The following is a 16,635-nucleotide window of genomic DNA, read 5'->3' on the forward strand; positions in this document are numbered from 1 at the left end:
TCGGCAACTTTGTGCATGATACGCCAATAATTATATTAATATTAATTCCAAGAGTTACTGCACTTGTAGGCCTTATATGCCTGCCATTTTATTAAATAATACATTTTCATGAGCTTGAAATATTCTATATTATTATTAATAAGGGCCTGGGCACTTATTCTGTTTTTGAGCAATTTTTCCAAAAGAAATGTATTAAATTCCCCTATTTAAATCTTTAAATGCCGTTTTCTCAAAATGAGTTTTTTTGTCATTCTCCAGTATAAACATCTCAGCCTATGTAGCACCTATGTAAACCAAACTTTCCAGTTATACACTTAGTAGGATTCTGAAGATATTTACAGAGGGATTTGTTAATAAATCATTCCTGGCCTGATTTATGTGACATTTTAAGCAAAACAAATAGGTAATGAAAGCAGATATCCTGAAATCCCTCTGTAATTTTGTTTTCATCTTGTGTGTAAACAAAATGAAAAAATAATTTTGCACCTGGCTTTATCATATGTTCAGATCTATCTACCGAAAATATATGCAAAATTGCGCATATTTAATGAGATAATGCCTAATTTGCATAATTAAACATACACATTTCAAAAACTTGTAATACATTTTTTTATATACTTATGTAAGTAATTAACTGAGGAAGTTTCATGGTGATATCTATTATTTTAAAATGTTACCCTATTCACCTGTAGTGTCTCGCCTTAAGGATTTTTTTTTAGCAGTGGGGGCAGGTCTGTCTGAACAACAAAGAAATTTTGCCATGGCGGGCCTCCACTACAAAATCAACATAGCGGAAACACTGTAATCTGTCGTTTCGCCGCAGGTCGCTGTTTTTTTTCCCCCTGGCCCCAAATGCTTCCAAATGTTGCTGTACAGTTAATAATTTAGGAAAATAATTGAGATTAACAATATAATTGTCTCTTTCAGTCAAATTTTGAAAGATATTTTTTTAATTTATTTTTAATTTGTTAAGTTTTGAATGAATCCCAGGATGTACATCTTTTGGTTATATGTCACTGTTATGTGACCCAGATAATGTACACACACACACAAGTACAAAGCCTACGAAGTAAACCGTGCATCTTTATTATCATAAAACATTGTGTTAAAATTGACAATAGAACATTTATCCTCATCAATCAAACACAAATCATTAATCATTAACAAAAAAAAACTGACTGAATAATTGTGGTTAAACAAAGAAACCGCAGCTATTAAAAAAAAAATATATATATATATATATATATATATATATATATATATATATATATATATATATATATATATATATATATAGCGATTAGACAATTATGTAATGGTTAGAGGCCTAGTGAACGCAGCCTTAGGCTATGTTCTCACTTGGTGTCTTTTTTTGAAGTTTTACATTATAATCCCATGGAGTAAACCGTGTTTTTAAAAGTCCTGAGCGCCAGCGCCAACATTTTTTTTTATGCAGATCAAAGCGTCATTTTGAAGTTCATTTCAATTCAATTTTATTTATAGTATCAAATCATAACAAGAGTTATCTCAAGACACTTTACAGATCGAGTAGGTCTAGACCACACTCTATCATTTTAATAAATATAAAAGACCCAGCAATTTCCCACAGGCAAGCATTTAGTGGCGAGGAAACCTCGGACAGACCCAGGCTCTTTGTGGGCAGCATCTGTCACTGATACAGATATACAGATATAGAAAAATATGATTCAGAATTCTAGCAGTTGGAATGATGAACAGTGGCAGTTATAGTAACAATAAAGATAGTGGAACTATGAATAGAAATAAAAGTTGTAGCAGTTCAGGGCGCAGCGGGGCAATGCGGGGCGTTGCGGGGCATAGTAGGGCGTCAAGCAGGACCACTGTGGCAGCAGCAACCAGGGTTTAGGTACCAACTCAAGCCTCCGGGGAATAAGCTCCCTGTTGAAAAAAAAGTTTAACTTTTTTTTTTTTTTTTTTTTTTTTACTACAAAATCAACTTTTTCTTCTTCATTACTCGTCGTCCTCCTTGCAGGTTCACGGCCGTAGCAGAGAGTCTCCAGCAGGTCCGTCAGCACCTGAAGAAGCTGCAGGAGTTGGAGCAGAAGTTCACCTACGACAACGACCCCATCACGCAGAAAAAAGCTTACCTGGAGGCCCGAGCCCTGGACCTCCTCAAGAACCTCCTCTCCAAGTGAGGACCCTCATAAAACACAAGTCACTTTTCATAATATTTTGTACATTTTCACATTAACAAACAAAGAACCAGACAGCTCAGAGTGATAATATACATTGTACATGTTAAATCAACACACATTAGGATCATATCATATACTGTATGCTATTATTTGCATTATAGTAGTCAAAGGAAAAAGTTAAACAATCTAGGACTTATTTGTGAAGGCAAGGTGCGGAAGCCCTTTCTGCAATAGATCAACAAGATCACTAGGAAGGTAATCGAGAAGGGGTTGCCATCCATCCATCCATCCATCCATCCATCTTCGTCCGCTTATCCGGTGTCGGGTCGCGGGGGGAGCAGTTCCAGCAGGGGACCCCAAACTTCCCTTTCCCGAGCAACATTAACCAGCTCCGACTGGGGATCCCGGCGTTCCCCAGGCCAGGTTGGAGATATAATCCCTCCACCTAGTCCTGGGTCTTCCCGAGGCCTCCTCCCAGCTGGGCGTGCCTGGAACACCTCCCTAGGGAGGCGCCCAGGGGCATCCTTACCAGATGCCCGAACCACCTCAACTGGCTCCTTTCGGCGCAAAGGAGCAGCGGCTCTCTCCGAGCTCCTCACGGATGACTGAGCTTCTCACCCTATCTCTAAGGGAGACGCCAGCCACCCTCCTGAGGAAACCCATTTCAGCCGCTTGTACCCTGGATCTCGTTCTTTCGGTCATGACCCAGCCTTCATGACCATAGGTGAGGGTAGGAACGAAAACTGACCCGGTAGATCGAGAGCTTTGCCTTCTGGCTAAGCTCTCTTTTTCGTCTAACGGTGCGATAGATTGAATGCAATACCGCACCCGCTGCGCCGATTCTCCGACCAATCTCCCGCTCCATTGTCCCCTCACTCGCGAACACAACCCCAAGGTACTTGAACTCCTTCACTTGGGGTAAGGACTCATTCCCTACCTGGAGAAGGCATTCCATCGGTTTCCTGCTGAGAACCATGGCCTCAGATTTAGAGGTGCTGATCCTCATCCCAACCGCTTCACACTCGGTTGCGAACCGATCCAGTGAGTGCTGAAGGTCGCAGGCCGATGATGCCATCAGGACCACATCATCTGCAAAGAGCAGCGATGAGATCCCCAGCCCACCAAACTGCAAACCCTCCCCACCCGACTACGCCTCGATATCCTGTCCATAAATACTACAAACAGGATTGGTGACAAAGCGCAGCCCTGGCGGAGGCCAACCCTCACCTGAAACGAGTCCGACTTACTACGAGAACCCGGACACAGCTCTCGCTTTGGTTGTACAGAGATTGGATGGCCCTGAGAAGAGACCCCTCACCCCATACTCCCGCAGCACCTCCCACAGTATCTCCCGGGGGACCCGGTCATACGCCTTCTCCAAATCCACAAAACACATGTAGACCGGTTGGGCATACTCCCAGGCTCCCTCCAGGATCCTTGCGAGTGAAGAGCTGGTCCGTTGTTCCACGACCAGGACGGAATCCGCATTGTTCCTCCTCAACCCGAGGTTCGACTATCGGCCGAACCCTCCTTTCCAGCACCTTGGAGTAGACTTTACCAGGGAGGCTGAGAAGTGTGATACCCCTATAATTGGCACACACCCTCTGGTCCCCCCTTTTTAAAAGGGGAACCACCACCCCAGTCTGCCACTCCTTTGGCACCGTCCCAAACTTCCACGCAATGTTGAAAAGGCGTGTCAACCAGGACAGCCCCTCCACACCCAGAGCCTTGAGCATTTCTGGACGGATCTCATCAATCCCGGGGCTTTGCCACTGTGTAGTTGTTTGACTACATCAGTGACTTCCGCCTGGGAAATCGACGACAATCCCCCATTATCCTCCAGCTCTGCCTCTAACATAGAGGGCGTATTAGTCGGATTCAGGAGTTCCTCAAAGTGCTCCTTCCACCGCCCTATTACCTCCTCAGTTGAGGTCAACAGTGTCCCATCCTTACTGTACACAGCTTGGATGGTTCCCCGCTTCCCCCTCCTGAGGTGGCGAACAGTTTTCCAGAAGCACTTTGGTGCCGACCGAAAGTCCTTCTCCATGTCTTCTCCAAACTTCTCCCACACCCGCTGCTTTGCCTCTTTCACGGCAGAGGCTGCAGCCCAGAGAAGGGGTTGCCATATATTATTAAAAATTCATTCTTGTTGCCCTTTGAAATAGCGCTGAGATGTTCCATCGGAAAAACTTTAAATGTTTCTCCGTACCATTGTGTAACTGAAGGAGGCTTCTCCTGAATCCACTGGCACAGAATACATCGCCTCGCTAAAAGAAGTTTTTACAATAAAGTCAAATGCCCAGTAGATAAAGAAAAACTGAGCTTCTATGAAGACTAAAGTGGATACAGACGTAAGGAATGATTGGGGAGACTCTAAGCTAACGTTACTTCTGGCGTCACGTTTCGCAAAAGCAAAGCATTTCCAACTCAAATATAAAATGTCCGTTTTATGGCTAACTATATGTCTGTAAGTTAAGCTAAAGCATTTTGTTACCAAGTCAAATATCCAAATGTTAGTTTTAGGCTAACTATATGTCTGTAAGTTAAGCTAAAGCGTTTTGATACCAAGTCAAATATCCAAATGTCAGTTTTAGGCTAACTATATGTCTGTAAATTAAGCTAAAGCATTTTGTTACCAAGTCCATTATCCAAATGTTAGTTTTAGGCTAACTATATGTCTGTAAGTTAAGCTAAAGCATTTTGTTACCAAGTCAAATATCCAAATGTTAGTTTTAGGCTAACTATATGTCTGTAAGTTAAGCTAAAGCATTTTGTTACCAAGTCAAATAACCAAATGTCAGTTTTAGGCTAATTACGTGTCTGTGAGTTAAGGTAACACACGTCAGACATATCGTTAGCTTAGTGCCCCCCCATTTCTCGGCTGATTCCTCAGGTCTGTAACCACTTCGTTCTTCGTGAAAGCTAATTTTTTTCTGTTCTGTCAGCACACAGCAGCTTTAAGGCATTTTTCTGTTTGCTAGCAGACAGAATTGACGAGGAGGAAACCTTCACGCTATAAAAGTCTATTGTAGAATTGTATCTCATATCTGCGTGTGTGTGTCTGTCTGTGTCTGTGTGTGTAGCTCTCTGGTTGTAGAGAGGCAGCCCTGCATGCCCACCCACCCACAGAGACCCCTGGTGCTGAAAACAGGCGTCCAGTTCACAGTCAAACTCCGGTAAGAAACGAAAAATAAAAAAATCTTCTTTCTTATTTGACTGCTGCTGACAATGGACTATAATGTATTCAGCTGGACTTGTAGGCCGTTATATTGTTGGCTAGTTTACTTTAGAATCAAACATCAGATTTTATAAACTACATGTGTTCTGTGTGCAGGAATCTTAACGTGTAAAGTAACTAGTAACTAAAGCTGGAACAGATGAATGTAGTGGAGTAAAAAGTCCAATATTTCTCTCTGAAATGTAGCGAAGTAGAAATAGAAAGTGGTATGAAAAACTACTCAAGTAACACAGTGCTGGAGTAAATGTACTTAAGTTACAGTCCACCATAGTTAATTATTAATTACGCCTGTGGTTTGTTAGTCTTTTTGTCAGCCTATTATACAAATAACTGAAAGAACTTAAGTGCAACAACAAAATCGATTCAAATCCTCTTCCTCCTCTTCTCTCCTCTTTCCTCCTCTCTCTTTCTCATCCTCCTCCTTTCTCAACTCCTGTATCTTCTCTGCTCCTTTATCCTACTCATCTATCCTCCCACTACTCCTCAAACACAAGGGTCAGGTTCCCCCCCCCCCCAATGTTTTCGAAGCTTTCACGGCTTCTTTTTTTTTCCATTTTTCTTCACTTCTCAATGTTTTTGTCACTTTGCCTGACATTTTGTCCCTTTTTCCGATGTCTTTGTCGATTCATTCTGCGCTTTTTTTTTTTTTTTTTTTTGACCATTTTTTTTTAGACAATTTTGTAGTGATGCACCAATGTGAAAATTGCGGCCGATACCGATAACCGATATTAATATTGCTGTTATGGCCGATACCTTATTTATGATAATCAAATAAGGAACTATTTTCCAAAAGGCATTTTTTTTACTTTTGTGATTTATTTTCAGAAATCCCTGGTATTGGGCACCTTTACCTGTGTGCAAAATATGACTTTCATCAGATTTTCAGAAGAAAATCTAAATATTTATATAAAAATACATTTTTAAAAGTGTGTCCTGAATTCACACTATGAATAAGCCAACCCTGAGTATTCACAATAAACATCTAACTCACTTGAGACCAAGTCACTGTATTCTGTGAACATTGTACAACAGTTCAAAACTTTAAAGTACAGTAGTAGGCTAAGGCCTAAGGCCAAAGCCAAAAGTATTGAGAGGTAAAATGTGAAAATAGTACTGCCTAACCCTTGAAATTATAGAAACTGGTGCCTTTTAGGCCGAGATAAGCCATAAAATGCGTTTTTGCTCATATGGATGAAAGACACCAAATCCCAGAATGCACTTGCTTTGCTGCTTAGACTCTACTCCCAAACCACATCCACCTACAGACTGACAGTGAGGCAGCATTCAACTCAACCCAAATGTGTTTTATTGTCATTTCAACCATATACACGAAACAACATTTCACCGTGGCTGTAATGGTTTAAAATATATAAAAACGACATACGAAACAGGTGTTTACAGCCAACCGAGCGCTAATGCTAGTATGTATTAGCTGAACTTTACGTGTGTGTGCAATAGCTACATGTAGCAGATTATAAACACAGTTGTACATTTGCGTGAAATGTAGAACGGTCGGCATTTACTAGTCACAAACTTCCCCAGCAGTTAGCATTTAGTTGGATACGAGCAGCTAATTTCTGCACAAGTCCGTGTTAACAAAATCTCCACTCTTACCCGGCGACATGTTTCCAAGAAAAACACTGTAGTCTCTGAACTCGCGATTGGAGTTTGGTTTAAGTTGGATGTGCTCCAGTTTGTTGTCTAATGAGCAGACACTTGCAAACAGGATTGATGGAACAGGTGGCTGGCTAGCGTTAGCTTTCCACCTAGCTAGGTCCAGCCCCCGTTTGCGTTTCACCGCTGAGAAATGTCCCCCCATGATCTCCGCCGCTGCTGCCCACTTCGGCCGCCGCTGCTGCCCACTCCGGCCGCCGCCGCTGCTGCCCACTCCGGCCGCCGCCGCTGCTGCCCACTCCGGCCGCCGCCGCTGCTGCCCACTGGTCAAACTAACCTGTACGGCGGGCCGCAGCAACCGAACAGCAACCTCTTACCTCCGAATATTCATCTCTCCTCCGCCCCCCGAGAGCTGGTGGTCTACTAAAGTTTCCAGTGTCCCACTTCGCCGCAGATTCCGTCTGCAAAAACCAACATCCCCGCCCACACTTTTTCTTCTTCTTCTTCTGATTTCAGCAGTATAGACGCTGTTAAGCGTATTACTGCCCTCCACAGGTCAGATTTAAATCTAAATTCTCACACACTCACATCTAAGCCTACACACGTCAAATACACAGGAATGATTCACATCGGCTCTATTCATCGGCCCTATTTTGACATCGGAACGATACCGATGTGTAAAAAAATTACCATATCGGCCGATATTATATCGGCGGCCGATATATGGTGCACCACTACAATTTTGGATGACTTTTCGAAAATGGGTCAAATTTAAATAAACAGGAGGGTTAAGAAAATGGTTTGTAATGCTATTTTTGACGGTTACAAATGTGGTTTAATTATTGTTTTCATGATGACTGAATAAAACTACTACCACTACTGAAACTACTACTATTCTTGTAATTTATTGTATGCCTTTGTTGTTTTATGTAGTCAACCTAATACTTGTTTTTCTATTTTTCTTTTTTTTATTCAGTGGTTACTTCAATTTCAAAAACGTGTTCAATTTGTAGATTTTTCGGACTCTTGTTGTGTTTCTGTTGCCTTGATTTTATTGTGCAAATAAATAAATAGATTCAATTTGTTGTCAAGTCCTCTTCCTCTCTCCTCCTCTCCGTCTCCGACCAAGCGTCCCGTTTCAATTGAATCCCGTCCCGTTTCGTTGAATATCTCACTTTTGTTTTAGGTTCCTGGTGAAGCTGCAGGAGTTCAACTACCAGCTCCGAGTCAAGGCCGTGTTTGATAAGTAAGCTGCGTTCAAAGACTTCATGTAACCTGCTGAAAGCTGTTTGAAACATGTTTGTTTAATACATCTTCATCTGTCCCGCAGAGATGTGACGGACAAGAAAGGGTACGTCTCAAAACCATTTTACACACATTTCAATTTTTTATCATATTTTTATTATTAAAGGTGACCTATTATAGTTTTCCGTATTTTCTGTAACATCTATAATGTTACAATGTTGGATTTTCAAATCAGGTAAACCTATTTCAGACAAATCCTAGTGAGCAAAAAAAAAACTCAGATTTCCCACTGTTCTGAACGCTCCCGATTCTTTTTTTTTTTTTTTTTTTTCCTGATTCTTCACCCGTTTTTTTTTTCCTCTCTCTGTCACACGGAGCTGGCCTTTTATGATTGGTCAACTCCTCCAGGCAGGCTGCTGCAGTGTTATTATTTATTTATTTTTTAGGGCTATTGCTCAACACAGGGTTCACATTGTCGCAAGTAGCTACTGTACATGCTAACGCCAGAAAAAGCTGCACTCTTGGCTGCCAATGTTGTTCATTTCTTCCCCAATTTCAGGTCACATTACTCATGTTTCCTGTTGTGTAGTATCCTCTTTCCTCCTCTCTTTTTCTCGTGCCTTTATCTGCAATTTAAAAAAGTTCTGCTTTATTCCATTAAGTCAATTACATTTTTTTATTTATAGTATCAAATCATAACAAGAGTTATCTCGGGACATTCTACAGATAGAGACCACACTCTATAATTTATAAACCGTCAGAGGAGCCGTCTGCCTTCATTTGGACCGATTTGACTTGTTGAATCGGCAAGTGGGCTGTCGGACTCACTGACCAATCTTGATTGGTGGAGTGCTAGCCCTCGACTAGCGAATCAGTGCATGAGAAAACCGGAGCTGACAACGGCAGTATCTTCTTGTTACTAGCCATCGTGTTTTCTTCCGTTCAACGAGTAATGACAACAACGATGCCTAGAGAGATGTTCCATCATTTCCGGTTTCTTTTTTTTTTTTTTGCCGACAATACAGATTGCCGGCGCCTACTGTTATGGAGACGTATTGCGTCTTGCGCATGCGCAGAACGTATGCTCATGTCGGCGTCGCTGCGGTGTGTTCCGAGGCACTTTTTTGGACCTCGTGGAGCCGACTGATCAGTCCAACTGCCTTTTCTGCTGACGGTCGGCGGTCAGGTTGGTGTATCAGAGCCTTCACAATCCATTGCTAACAACAAGTAGCTGCATGCTAACGCCAGAGAAAGCTGTACTCTTGGCTGAAATATAGTTAATTTCCCCCCAATTTATTTCAGGTCACATTGCTACTAAAACATGTCTGGTTGTGTAGTATTTGGTTTAAAGCCCTTTGGTGTTTTTTTCACGGTACAACGTCCTGCTATTTACCTCGTTGCAGTCAGTTCCGGCGGCAATGGAGATTCCAGGAGACTCGCAGAGATGAGGAATCGCTGACCAATCGGAGCAGACTGGGTTTTTTTTTTTTTTTTTTTTTTTTGGAAGGGGGCTTAAAGAGACAGGCGCTCCAACAGAGCATCTCAGACAGAGGGTGAATACAGGTGCAGCAGCCATATAGGGTTTTTTGAACATTAAAGCATGTAAACATGTTCTAGTAGAATAAAAAAATACAAGTATTAATCTGCAAACGGTATATAATAGGTCACCTTTAAGTAAAGAGAAGTTTGGACAATTTCAGGGGGAACAAAAAAACATTATTTAGGCTCTAAAGAATACTTGAATGTAAATACATGTTCACTCTTCAGTTGACTATTATTAGTCTTAACTATCCCTAATTCATTGACTTCTTGATGTCGTGCCTCTTGTCAGATTTCGGAAGTTTAATATTTTGGGAACAAACACCAAAGTTATGAACATGGAGGAGTCGAACGGCAGCCTGGCAGCAGAGTTCAGACATTTGGTGAGACTTATTGCCGGTTTGCTCTTTTTGCTCCTCAATAAAACAAGGTAGTCAATTGTGGTGCTTTTTAAGTTTTTTTTTTTAGCTTTCATTTCACGGTAGGAAGATGTAACTTTTCCTGCTTTGGTACCCCTACAGGTTGGAAGTGGAATTGTCCATTACATTATGCAAGTTTCCCAGATAGGGTAGCGCAAGCTGTAGTTGCCGTCACTACCCGATGTGAGTCGAGTGCAGATGTGAGTCGCGCATTGCTCAGATTTAAACGGTTTACGGCATAATGTGTCCTACTGAAATTTGTGAAATCCATAAAATAATAAACTTTTCTCTTTACATATGATAACAGAAGATGGAAATCATTTCAAAAACGTTTTAGCTAGCTGTGATTGTTTGATTGCTAACGTTAGCTCAAAACGCCGTTAGCAACTTGTATGCCACTTGTCGCAAAGTGACGCATGCCATGACATCTGCACTCGACTCACATCGGGTAGTGACAGTTGCGAATGAACTGGACAATGTAACGTAATGGACAATTCCGCTTCCCACCTGTAGGGGGACCGAAGCTGGATAAGTTTCATAGTGTTGCTTTAAAAATTAAAAAACCTCACACCACAAAGACTGCGTTTTCTCTAACTTGTTCTCATTCTTCACGCAGCAACTGAAAGAGCAGAAGGTCGCCGGCAACAGAACAAACGAGGTAAGCGCCTCAGTGAGCCTGCTGGCATTGTTAAGACGTGTTCCGTTTTTAATTTGAAATAAGAAAATTGACTCGATAAGGGGGTGCAAGTAAATGACTGCAGAGATGGTAACTGAGCAAACAGCTCTTTAAATTAGGTTAAAAGTACCAGCAGAAGAAGTAGTCTGACCTTGTACTTTAACCTACATTGTGTAAGAACTTCTCCCATCTAGTATATGACAACGAACTGAATATTACTTTCTAGTCCTTCCTCCTACGGTGGCCAAACCCGAAATCAGCTCTTATTATCTCCATCGTTCACATGCAGCTGTTCTAGCCACTCCAATATTAACTTTGGTCTTGTTGCTTTGCCTGTCGCGTTGTCGTTTTAATTCTCTTTTTCGCTTCCCTGGCGAGTAATCAACCCCTGGCATTCGTCACGGTGCCACTGAGTGTAAGAGGGCAAAATGTGGCATGTCCCTCTTTGGCTAATGTATTTTAATGATGAAGGCGCAACATGGCAGAATACATACGAGTGACTGGCCCACATGTATTCTGAATGATTCTGAATGGCAGATTCTATGCTTACGAGAATACTTTGATTAGTTGGTGGAAATAATTACACATGAATGAGCACATATTTGTGAAAGAACAAAGTTTTTTTTTTTTTGCTAAGAATCAACTCAAAAAATTACACAATGTAGTTTTAAGTAGAAGTACTAATACTACTAAGGAAGAGGATTAGGGCCACATGTGAAAACAATTATCTGAGTTCTTTTTTTTTTATTCTCAGAACTCAAATTGTTTCACATGTGGCCCCAATTGTCTTCCGTATGCACTCTTTACATATATACTCCATTAGAAGTAAAAGTCATGAATTCAAAATTCTACAAAAATGATAAGCTTTTCCCACATGTCTCTACGACGTGTTAATGCAAGACAGCCAATCACAAACATTATTAGATCTTGGTGCTGCGTGCTTATTGGCTCACCGACACTGATGAGATTTACTCCTTAGGGATTGATTGGAATTTGGTATTGAACGACGAGGCATTTTACAATACTCGATACTTTAGTGGCAATTCAGTCGGTACCTAAAAAGTAAAGATTTCGATACCCAGCCCTAGACATGTATGTTTCTGTGCAAAAGTCTTAACGTGTAAAGTAACTAGTAACTAAAGCTGTAACAGATGAACGTAGTGGAGTAAAAAAGTACAATATTTCTCTCTGAAATGTAGCAGAGTAGAAGTAGAATTCAAGTCAAGTGGCATGAAAAGACTCAAGTACAAGTACCTCAACATTTGTACATATGTACAGTACTGGAGTTAATGTACTTAGTAAAATTCCACCACTGTGTGTAACAAAGGGGACGTTCTGTTATCATAATTTTTTTTGCCACTTCTGCGTGGAGGTTTTGTGAAGTTTCATCGTGTGTGTGTGTGTGTGTGTGTTCAGGGTCCTCTGATCGTCACAGAGGAGCTTCACTCGCTGAGCTTCGAGTCGGAGCTGCAGCTCAACCAGTCGGGACTCAACATTAAACTGGAGGTGAGAGACCAGACAAATCAATTTTTGCATTTTGTTTTTTTAACCAATGATTCACCTCAATATTTTCCGTTTCGACGTTACCACAGGTTAGGTTTGACAAATGTCTTATGATATATTTAGGATGTGTCGAAAGTCGATACTGACTAAGCTATTTAGCAGTAGACTGGGTAAACCCAGCCTGATCTGCCGGCGATTTGAATTCTCCCTGCAGCTGGATACCTGTACGTTTTTCTGTCCTGCTTCCTTGACAAATCTGCGGGGACCAATCACAAACTGGCTTATCCACCTGGCGCGCTATTGGTGGGTTTAACACGATGACGATAGAGAAGCGAGCAAGCAGCTTCTTGTTTACATTCGGCAGTAGAAAATCCAGAGCAGACTCCCCCAGACTAATGTTCAATCTTAAAAGATTGAGCTTGGTCTGGTGATATCTAGACTAATTTAGTAACTAAAACGGTATGTGAATTTTTTTTTCAGTCATTTAAGCATTATCTGGCAATGCCGCTAGAGCTGAGGTATGATAGTGTACATGTTGAGTATGCAGTGCAGGGTATGAGATTTCGGACGCAACCGTTGTCTCTCGAAGTGAATAATTAAACTTTTGTTTCTGTTAAAGAAGATCGCAATAGTCAACACTATCGAATCGCAATGCTTCTAGAAAAACTATGCATGAAAATCGCAGCACAAATTGAATCGCCACACGCGTATCGCGAAAGAATCGAATGGACAAAAGTTTATCGTCCCATCCTTGATATTAATGTAAGAGTGTGTTTGTGATTATTGTTGTTGTTATTGTAGGCCATGTCTCTGCCTGTTGTGGTCATCTCTAACGTCTGTCAGCTGCCCAGCGGCTGGGCCTCCATCCTCTGGTACAACATGCTGAACACCGAGCCCAAGGTGAGCGCACGCACAGAAGATGAGGTAATCTTTGGTTATACTCTACGTTATGCGCTACGAGCGCGCACGGAGACGTTTATGCTCAACGCATTGTTGGTTGCAGTACTCTCCGAAACAAAAAAGGGCGTACAAACAAAAAAATCTGTGAATAAGCAACAAGTAGTAGAGAAAAATCAAGGGGGTAAGCGGGCATCCAGAAAAGAGTACCTCCTATGGGGAGAATCTAGGCTAACGAGCCATCACCGTAAGGTGTTTAAGTTTAATTACTAATGTTAACTAGCATGTTAGTGATCAATAATTAGCCTGTGCCTATGTTATCTCCTTACATACAGTACAGGTCAAAAGTTTGGACACACCTTCTCATTCAATGTGTTTCCTTTTTATTTTCATGACTATTTACATTGTAGATTCTCACTGAAGGCATCAAAACTATGAATGAACACATGTGGAATTATGTACTTAACAAAAAAGTGTGAAATAACTGAAAACGTGTTATATTTTAGATTCTTTAAAGTAGCCACCCTTTGCTTTTTTATTAATAAGGGAAATAATTCCACTAATTAACCCTGACAAAGCACACCTGTGAAGGTAAAACCATTTCAGGTGACTACCTCATGAAGCTCATTGAGAGAACACCAAGGGTTTGCAGAGTTATCAAAGAAAGCAAAGGGTGGCTACTTTGAAGAATCTAAAATATAAGACATGATTTCAGTTATTTAACACTTTTTTGTTAAGTACATCATTCCATATGTGTTCATTCATAGTTTTGATGCCGTCAGTGAGAATCTACAATGTAAATAGTCATGAAAATAAAGGAAAATGCATTCAATGAGGAGGTGTGTCCAAACTTTTGGCCTGTACTGTATACCTACGCTCTCCATCTCTGTAAGATTGGGAATGATTGAGATTTCTCTTGGCACAGCTACCAGAAGACTTCCAACTTTCAGACCTTTTTGAACCATGCGCCCGGCGCACGGACCCTTTGTTCCACCGTCAAACTAGCAAAAGTGGATTTGGACACGCCCTAAACTCACCTGCGCCAGGCGCTTCACACTTAGATCATTAAAATATCATGTTTTTCCACACTCTCTAGCATAATGGTTTTTCTTTGCCCAGTGTGGTCTCACTCTCTTTCCACATGTTCAAGGCTGTTTTGAAAGCCAGCAATTCCATTTTGCATCAGCTTACATTTTTTTATTTTATTCTTCTTACATTCCACATCTTCTTACATTACATTCTTACATTTCAAACTTTCTGTACGTGAAGAATCATACGGACTTTTTTAGAGGCGAAGCTGCTCGGCCGGTCTTCCCAGCGGAGAGCTTTGAACTGAAAGCACGCGCCGGGTTACAGAAATCCAGAGGTGCAACTTGCGGCGCCATTTCATGGCCCTCGGCGGGAAACACATCTACTACCATGAACCTACCATCAATTCTCTCTTCTCCTTTCCCCCTTGCCTCTTCTCTCCCCTCAGAATCTGAAGTTCTTCCTCACCCCTCCAGCGGCCAAGTGGTCCCAGCTGTCCGAGGTCCTCAGCTGGCAGTTCTCCTCGGTCACCAAGCGAGGCCTGAGCCAGGAGCAGCTCAACATGCTGGCTGACAAGCTGCTCGGTAGGAACCAAACATGAATTTTTTTTTTTACACAGTTCTGTAGACCTCAATGGAGGCCGTCAAGTGTAAGGCTGCATTTACATTGCTACGTTTTAGTTTAAAAACAACGCTACGTTTCCCCCTGCTCTGGCATTTCCCCCCTCTCATTCCCCCCTGCTCTGCCTGTTGTAGCGTTTTCCGAGCCCCTAAACCGGAGACATTTGGAAACCCCAGTTTGGAGTCTGCCGTGTTGTGTTGCCGTTGCGACGGCCGCAAACGGAGACCTTTCGGCAGTGGGAACACTGACGCCAGCGTTTCTTTCGCCCGACTGGGTCTCATCGGTCACTACAGCACGTCTCGTTTTCTGAGACTTAAACTAGTAGCGTTACCATGATGGGCGGAGTTTACATGCTGCCTCCTGTTGACTAAAAATACTTGTCTGCACGGCGATCGCTTTTGGCTCAAAACTCTGCTTAAAAAAAACCCACAAACGTAGCGCTGTAGATGAAGCCTGGATGTAAAGCCTCAATGTTTCTCTGCAGGAGCCAAAGCCCAGAGGAATCCCGAGGGACAAATCCCCTGGGTCAAGTTCTGCAAGGTGAGCCACAGTCATTCGGAGACCAGATCTTGTCTTACATCTTGGATATCGTAAGTGTTGTCTTTTCCTGCTTTTCAAGGCAACATTTACAGTAAGGTGAAGTCATTTTCTGAACTGTTCTAGCTGTTCTATTGTTTCCCCCAACCCACCTAGTTATTGTATCCACATTACGGATGATTATTGATCTCAAATTTCATTGTAAAAAATGTTTTTTAAAGCACAGTTGGGAATTGGTAGGGGTACAGATTCAATTTTTGGCAAATTATCAAGAATGTTTTATCAATATTAATACAGTTATGAATATGTGTATTAATAACTTTACCAAATTGACAAACAATCAAAACAGGGCAACAATAACAGTAATAAAAATACAGATCTGAATTAACTTGATTCATTTATCTGGTATCTTTTGAAGGAACAAAAGAAGGAAGGAATTGGAGCACATACCTGTTTCATCAGCAGTTATTACAACAAATACACAAATAACCACAAACAAATGCTATTAAAGTACAATAGAATTTATTTACTTCCAAATTATCGATTGTCAATCAATAGCTCTTCAATCAATAAACCTACCAACCACACCTTAGGACCTTAACTAGTGTTGGCAATTAATTGCGGTTAAACAAAGAAACATCGCCATTACAAAAATCATGTAAAAATTGTTATGTGTGTGTGTGTGTGTGTGTGTGTGTGTGTGTGTGTGTGTGTTTTGCGTGACTGTTGAGTTAGAAGTGCCATACAAATAAAGTTTGGTTGATGGATTTAAATTGTCTTATGCTAGCCGTGATGGAAAGCGTTCCCCATCACATAGTGCATTATGTAGCGTGTTCGCCATTTCGTCGTGGTGTTCAATTCTCCGTGGGTTACTTTCTTTCACTATATAGTCCACGATAAAATACCCACAATGCACTGCTAATTTGAGAATAATAAAAAATTACATTTTACTCCCGTGTAACCACAATGCAACGCAGCAAGCAGAAGCACCCGCGGAAAACTGAGAAGAAAAAAAATGGAGCGGACTTTCGTTTCTAAACAGCGGAAATGTAAAAGTGAACGGTTTCCAACAAATCTTATATCAGCTTTGATTGTTCTTTTTTATTTTTATTTTTGGGGGGCATTTTGAGGCCCTTTATGAGG

General features: G+C 41.4%; 1 protein-coding gene across 5 annotated transcripts in view; it reads left to right on the top strand.

The window, feature by feature from the left end:
• Window positions 1–16,635, top strand: part of stat1a (signal transducer and activator of transcription 1a) — a 38,457-nt gene that overhangs the window by 14,311 nt on the left and 7,511 nt on the right. For all 5 annotated transcript variants that reach the window (XM_028571464.1, XM_028571463.1, XM_028571466.1 and 2 more), the window contains exons 9-18: window positions 2,012–2,170; window positions 5,258–5,350; window positions 8,213–8,272; window positions 8,357–8,377; window positions 10,103–10,193; window positions 10,846–10,887; window positions 12,322–12,411; window positions 13,210–13,308; window positions 14,783–14,918; window positions 15,440–15,495. In XM_028571464.1, the coding sequence (XP_028427265.1) occupies window positions 2,012–2,170; window positions 5,258–5,350; window positions 8,213–8,272; window positions 8,357–8,377; window positions 10,103–10,193; window positions 10,846–10,887; window positions 12,322–12,411; window positions 13,210–13,308; window positions 14,783–14,918; window positions 15,440–15,495 (847 nt within the window). The remainder of the gene's footprint in view (window positions 1–2,011; window positions 2,171–5,257; window positions 5,351–8,212; window positions 8,273–8,356; window positions 8,378–10,102; window positions 10,194–10,845; window positions 10,888–12,321; window positions 12,412–13,209; window positions 13,309–14,782; window positions 14,919–15,439; window positions 15,496–16,635) is intronic.

Source organism: Perca flavescens, chromosome 24, assembly GCF_004354835.1.
Source record: "Perca flavescens isolate YP-PL-M2 chromosome 24, PFLA_1.0, whole genome shotgun sequence".
In the NCBI taxonomy this organism is placed as follows: domain Eukaryota; kingdom Metazoa; phylum Chordata; class Actinopteri; order Perciformes; family Percidae; genus Perca; species Perca flavescens.